This window comes from Cryptomeria japonica, chromosome 2, assembly GCF_030272615.1.
Source record: "Cryptomeria japonica chromosome 2, Sugi_1.0, whole genome shotgun sequence".
Taxonomy (NCBI): domain Eukaryota; kingdom Viridiplantae; phylum Streptophyta; class Pinopsida; order Cupressales; family Cupressaceae; genus Cryptomeria; species Cryptomeria japonica.
In genome coordinates, this window is record NC_081406.1 from 21641519 (window position 1) to 21648694 (window position 7176).

The 7176-nt window shown below is 37.4% G+C and overlaps 1 protein-coding gene across 1 annotated transcript; it reads left to right on the forward strand.

Annotated features, from left to right (window-relative positions):
- The first annotated feature begins 5766 nt into the window (after positions 1 to 5766).
- LOC131041206 (F-box/kelch-repeat protein At5g60570) lies at positions 5767 to 6936 on the forward strand. The gene has a single exon (XM_057974220.1). The coding sequence runs from the start codon at positions 5767 to 5769 to the stop codon at positions 6934 to 6936; it is 1170 nt and encodes a 389-aa protein (XP_057830203.1).
- The last annotated feature ends 240 nt before the right edge of the window (positions 6937 to 7176 follow it).

The following is a 7176-nucleotide window of genomic DNA, read 5'->3' on the forward strand; positions in this document are numbered from 1 at the left end:
GGGGAGATTGTTGGTATTATGGATGTGTTGCATTGGTTTTGTCATTGATGTCAACACTTATCAACACTTATCCTTTTGGAGATCCTTGGTTATGTTCACTGGCAAGTTCAGTGACTTATGCACAGTCACCAGTATTTGGTTCACTAGCAGGTTATATTGTTCACCGGTACTGAGGATGACTTGTTATCACCTAGAGATCACTTGGTTATGTTGAAGACATGGTTTGGACACTTGGTTTTGGTATTTTGGTTATTGGTCTAATCAGGTAGACATATTTGTTGTTACCAACAAATTGGTCTAGGTTATGGACCGACATGCATTATCTATTCCAGATCAACACGACATGTTATATCAATTGGATATTATTGTAATTGTATTGAGTCGACATGATGCATCGCATCTTGACTTATTTGTAATTGATTTTATTGTAATATTCTTTATTAACTAACCTACACATTGGTCTTAGGTTTTGGTATATATGTAAGATCTCAATTGTGAGATGTAGGATGTGGTATGTAAAGTTATGGTATTGTAACATGGTATGATATAGAAGATCTTTTGAGCATACCATAGAGAAGGTGATTATGAGAGCTTAACCAATATTGAATCCAACATTGGAGATTCTACTTTGAGCAGTACATTATCATTGGATTTAATCATCCAATTGTAGTCAGTGTGACTCTTATTTTGTGATTGAGCAGTGAGCTCTAGGCGGTTGGCCTTTCTGCATGGGCAGACCCCATTTTTACACACATACTATCTGCAGTAGTATCATCTGATTGTGGGTAAGGTTTCCCATCATGTTTTTTACCCTTATAGGGTTTCCACGCACAAATATTTGTGTTATGTGTTGTGGATGTTGTTTCTCTTTCTGTTTCATGCATTAAGTTTCACTGGTATTGATATTTACTGTTAATTTGTTAACCGATGTCAAGTTTGGTTTACCGATATTATGTATCAAGTTTGATTAAGCTATATTTGGGTTGAAATTAATAGACAACTGATTCACCCCCCCCCCCCCCCTCTTAGTTGCCTCTAGGTCCTAACATTATCTTCCATTTTCAAAGGCATTTTGAGGGATTCTCTTGGCAAGTTGATAATCGTTGGTAGGTTGGAGCTCTCGGTGATCTTTTGGACAATTTCTACAACTCAAGGCACCATTATTGCATCTCTTCAAACGAAACACACCATCATCTTCACAAAGCGTTGTGAAAGGGAGTTCTTTTATCCTCCTTATCTTTCATATTGCATATTGTTTTTTATTATTTTACTCCATTTTCCAATTATCTTTATCGCTTTATTATTCTCGTGGCTTCTTGGGTTGTCTGTGGAGGTGGAAACACCAAAATGGGGGTCTGACTTAGGCAGGCTCCAAAACACAAGCCCCAACATTTTCTCTCTTGCATGTGTGTAGGTACATGATCATGAGGAAGAGATTATCTTGTGGGAAGCTTCATAGTGTGGCCACTTTGTAACATTTCCTTACTTTCCTTTTATTTTCTTATTTTTTCGTAAACCGTGCTTTTTAAAATTCATTTTAATATCATTTAAGTATTTTGTGAGTTCTGTTAGTGCTCCCAGAGCTTTCTATTTGGACTTTGCGCTCTGTCCGTACAGGATGACAACACGCCGCGCTGGAGTCCTAGGTCCATGAGCTTGCCCTGAGGATAGAGGCTTAGCAGAGCCGTCCAAAGAATCATCTTGACTTTCATATGCTTCAGTTTGATTTTGTTATCCCTTGACTCATCTTAGCGCCAATTCGAGGAGGTGTCATAGGGATAGTTTGTTCTCAAGGATTCACCATCCTTGAGGTAGCAAATTTCCTCTGTTACAAAGATAACACACATTTATGATTACTAATAGGAATTTGGTCCATTTAAGTTGCATATAGGTAATATTTTACATAAAAATACAATATTATATTAATTACAAATGATATTTTTTTATTTAAATACTAGGGATTTTTAGATTAAGTTTTGATCAAATTTTTAAAAAGTCATTTTTTGGACACTTCACACTAGACGTGTTATTTCGACGAGTTTCATGATGAGTCATCCCTTCAAACCATGGTTGTAGATAGTTAAGTGTCCATTTTATATTTTGAAAAAAATAAGAGGTCTTATGACATTCCATGTGACAGCTACATGTTGAAGAAGTTAGCCCTCACGACTACTGATCTCTCCCCCCTAAAGAGGACAACGTTGATTATGAATGTGTAGTCTTGAGGGGTGGTGTACTTATCATTAATAATTACGAGATGCATGTTTGTTTATTGTCTCTGTATGAAATATTGAGAATAGAGTGTGTAAAATTTTGAGAGATAAATTGCAAGATACTATATATCTCTATTGTTGGCTACTCATGAGTCACTATTTCCAATTACTGATAGTCTAAAGAAAGGGTGAGATATGGACAAGTCAGTGCGTCTGGTCAGTAAGAAGAGGCAAATGATGTTCCTGGGTGAAGTGTCAAACAAATGAATTAAGTGCATATTTAAGTTTGGCCATGATCTCATCATCCATGCAGTTAAGGTGGTGTTATTTTAGGTCAAATGGCTTAAATCACACACATTAAGCTTTGATTTTTAGGCTTAAAAGTGTTAAAGATTCATAAATGACTAACATTCTCTAGACTTAATATATTGCTTACTGTGTGTGGGTTAAGGCTGACCGTGTTAGACGATTAATATTACATACAAATCATCACCACAAAGTAAACATAATTTTTTTTCTTTATTAGCCACATTGGATGCTGGGTAGACTAATAGTACAACAAAATTTAGGTATGTGTCAGGAGATTATCTAGAAGTATTTCCTAGAACAGATAAAAAATGTGTCAGAAAATGTGGAGGTGGGTAATGGAATTTTGTTACCCAAAGAGTACTATGTCATCAAACATTGAGTCCATGAAGTGAGGAGGCATCCATTAATCCACTCTGTAGAACTTTCCCTTCTCCCATTGAGGAAGCTACAAGTGGAGAGAAGTGTTCTATTTTTGAAGAAAATGTTAGAATTGGTTCCCAATGGTGGTATGGGGTGGTTACAGAAGTACCTCAAGGAAGAAGGGCTTGACAGTGATGATGAGGAAGAAGAGGAATTTATGGTCGAGATCAAAGAAGAAGAGGCAACATCTGCAAGTATAGACAAGGTGGCAGTAGAGGCAGAGGAACACGTGACATGCAACCCAAACCACTTGGGGAAAGCCAAATTGATAGCTAGGAGAGTTGGGCATTTTGTTTCTTTAGCTGGGGAGTACCATAGTTAGTTGTTTCTAATAGTAAATTGGTTTGTCTTATGTAATTCTGAAAATGTTTAGTCTCTAGTTACTAGGATTGTCTCCATTTTGGTCTAGGAGACATTTTTCTTTGTCTCAGATACTTGTCAATGGGTATGGGGTTTATGTACTCAAGGGTAAGAGATAGTAGTCTGATATGGCTGGAAATATAGTAGAATACTGAACATGGATGTAACATTTTCATATATATTAAAATACAAAGGGTGCAGCACAATAGTTACCATTTACTAATAAAAAAATTATAATATATTAATAATATTTTAATATAAAATATATAAATATAATATTATTTGATGAAAAGTCTTACATGGTGCACCATGATTATTACTATCACAAATATATTTAATAATATATATAAAATACATCGAGAAATATCTTTTTTGAGGTGCCTATAAATATTTTAATTATTTTTTCACATATAATTTGAATTGGCACATCAAGAAGGATATCTCTCGATGTATCATATGTATGCTAGTTATTAATTAATTTTCATATTTTACCTGAAAAAATGTATTAAATATTTCTTATTTATATTTAATCATTTGTAGCACAAAGGTGGTAAAAAGACATGATATAATATGAAATGAAGCAAAAGGATGGATATTAAGATATATGTAAAAGACTAGAATATGAGACAAAATGGAACATGAATGTCTCTCATCAATATGAATTTGAATAATAGAGGAAATATCAATAAAGATTAAATAGTCTTAATTTGTTGACTAGCTAAGGATTAAATAATCAATCAAGTTGGAGGAATTGATGATTAAGACTAATTGATTAGTAATGGGTCGAAGCCAAATTACTTTTGACTAAAGATATGAACTAGTGAGACCACATTTTTGAGGGGTCTCATCCTCATATTTGTTCAGCATTAACACCCTTATATCTCCTTGTGTCGTCCTGTCTCCCACGCCCAGTTATCACCTTATCTCTCCATTGCTTGTGTTTGAGATGCATGGGGCTCGAGTAGACTCGAACCCAAGACCTCCCATGAGGAGGCTTGTAGCTAACCGTTGTGTTGTGGGGTCATCCCCAAATGGTGAAGACAATTAAATAAAAAATAACTTATTAATTAACTTACAAAAAAATAATATGACATATTAATGGCAAATTTTGGATTCTCACATCATGCAAGTAGAAATGTAACTCTACAAGTAATTCTAGGAGATGATCTAGCATGAGATAATCATATCTAAAATGACATAGGGCTAAGTATTTAAATATCACATCAAGAATCACAAATTAAATTGATTCACACTTTGAATTGGCACACAAATTTACAAAGAAAGTCAAATTGAATCCAAAGTTGAATTTGAATGATGAATGGTGAAGGTAATTAATTAAGTAATGACTTATTAGATTAATTTACAAAAAAAAAAAAAAGTGTGACAAATTGATGGTAAATTTTGGATGCCTACAACATGCAAGTAGAAATGATATCTCTGGAAGTAAGTCTAGAATGCCTATAGGAGGTGATCTAGCATAAGATAATCAAATGGTCTAAAATGGTAGATGACTACGTATTTAAATATAACATGAAGAATCACAAATTTAAAATTAGAATTAGAACTTTGAAAACAAATGTGTCATTTCTATGTGTGTGAAAGTGAAAAAAAAATAATAAAGAAAGTAAAGTTGAAAACCAATTCAAATTAGAATTTTTAAAACAAATGTGTCATATTTATGAGTGTGAAAGTGATCAACAACTATAAAGAAAGTCGAAATCAAATGAAAATGAAAATTTTAAAAACAAAAATGTTATTTTTATGAATGTGAATTTTATAATTAGAAATGTCACCCACCAAAAAAGAAAAAGACAAAATTAAACTAAAGACCAAACCCAGTCTACCAAACCCATCTATTAATTATAATATAGATAAAAATAAATAGTATACCCACTCTATAAAAATAGATCATTTATTATACTTATTATAACATAAAAATCATGATTAGACCCAAAGCATGAGAGGATAAGAGTGTGTGCTTTTTGTTATTACAAGGAATAATTGACTTAGTCGCAAGGCAGCATCTATGCCTCTAACAAGACATTTATTTTATATTAATTAAATAAATTTAAAATCAGAATACAATTGTACTCTAATTTTTAATTATTTAATAAATAAAAAATAAATACGCCAATTCGACCTCTAGAGTGTGGACAGTCGACCGTAGCCGGTGGAACAGGTGATGATAGTTGTTGGAGTCGTCGATGACGTCATCAACAGAGATCGAGGAATCACATTGTAGTGGGCCATACTTTTCATTAACGCCGTCAATACAATAATGCAAATGTCAGCCAGTTCATTACACGCGTTCCCACACCATTAGCTCTCTTTATTCAGCTCAACTATATCACTTAATGATATATCACCTAATGATAGCGACCTTTCTTGTCTTTACAGCATAAATTCAAGCGTAGGAGAAACAAACAATTCCATTATCTTTTCTTGCAGAGTTTAGCCTGTGGCCATGGCTGAGGATCAGGAGCCCGAGTATTGCGACCTGATACCCAACATGGTGGAAGAGTCTGCGCTTCTGTGTCTGGCAAAGCTGCCTCCTCCAATGGCGGCGGTAGGTCGGTGCGTGTGCCGCTCGTGGAGAAAAGCCCTCGCTAATCCTACTTCTCTCCGTCGCTCTCTCAACATTCCCCCCGACCACCGCCTCTTCCTCGCCCTCTTCCAGACAGAGTGCGATCCGGGCTACCTGCAGGCAACTCACCACAACACGGAATGGCTGCTGTTGCGCCAATCCTCCTCCTTCTCCTCTTCTTCCTCTTCCTCTTTCCCCACCTTCTCTCTGTGCAACCCTCTCTCTCAAATCTCCGCCCGCATAAACCTGCGGAGTGTTGCGGCGAACGGCAGCGTCTTGTTACCAGAACTCCCCGCTAAAGTCGGCAACAAAATCGTGGGGTTCCAGTCTTACAGCGTGGAAGACGGACGGTGGAGCGTTGTTCCGTCTTTCCCACCGGGCTATAAAGATATCAGACTCTACGCATGCGCAGCGCTGGGCGATTTCGTTTATTTCAGCGGCGGGCGGGACGAGGTGAGCGGACAGGCAACAGGAAGTGGTGTGCGCTACGACACGGTGAACCGGCGATGGGAAAGCCTACCCGACATGGTAATGCCGCGCATCGATTGCACAGGGATTGTTTTGGACGGCAAATTTGTTGTAATCGGAGGCTCTTACAATGATGGGCGGTGCACGCGCGTGCACACTTCGGGCGAGGCATACGACCCGGAGACTGGCAGATGGACGCTGCTGTCGGATCTGTGGGCCAACGGACTGAACTATGTTGAGGAGTCGAACGCTGCGCAACCGGCAGTTGCAGTGATAGGGGGTCGCACGCTCTACGCTATGCAGTCACACTCGAACGAGTTAATGAGATTTGATCCTTCGACCAACAGGTGGGTGGGCGTCGGATGCGTTGGACGTGTGTGTGAATCGAGGTACCGGTTTCGTTATAAGCTGGTGGCGATGGGAGATGAAGTGTGGGTGATAACGCACGCCATGGGAACGGACATCCGCATCTATTGTTGCTCTCCATCCAGAAATTGTGTGGATATCAAGTTTACAGAAGTGAAAGTGGCCGGAGTAGAAGATTTTGACCATGTTTTGACGTGCACGGTCTTGTCTCTGTGACTGGTAAGGAATCAAAAACTTTCTTCACCCGCACGGTGTTTTCATTTGCGTGAAATATGGTCCTTTCGTTCCTTTTCTGGGTAAAATTCTTTTTTCTAAAGTGTACTGGGAAAAGGATCCATTCCGGCTTCCACGTCTGTAAATAGACATGCGAATAGGACACAGGATCTAAATAGCATGACATGAAGTGTGTTGTCGTATATGTAAAAGTTTATCTGTTACAAATTTAGCGTATTTGCT

What these genes read in the sequence shown, in the direction of transcription:
- LOC131041206 (XM_057974220.1), top strand. Translation starts at nt 5,767, where the DNA reads ATGGCTGAGGATCAGGAGCCCGAGTATTGCGACCTGATACCCAACATG.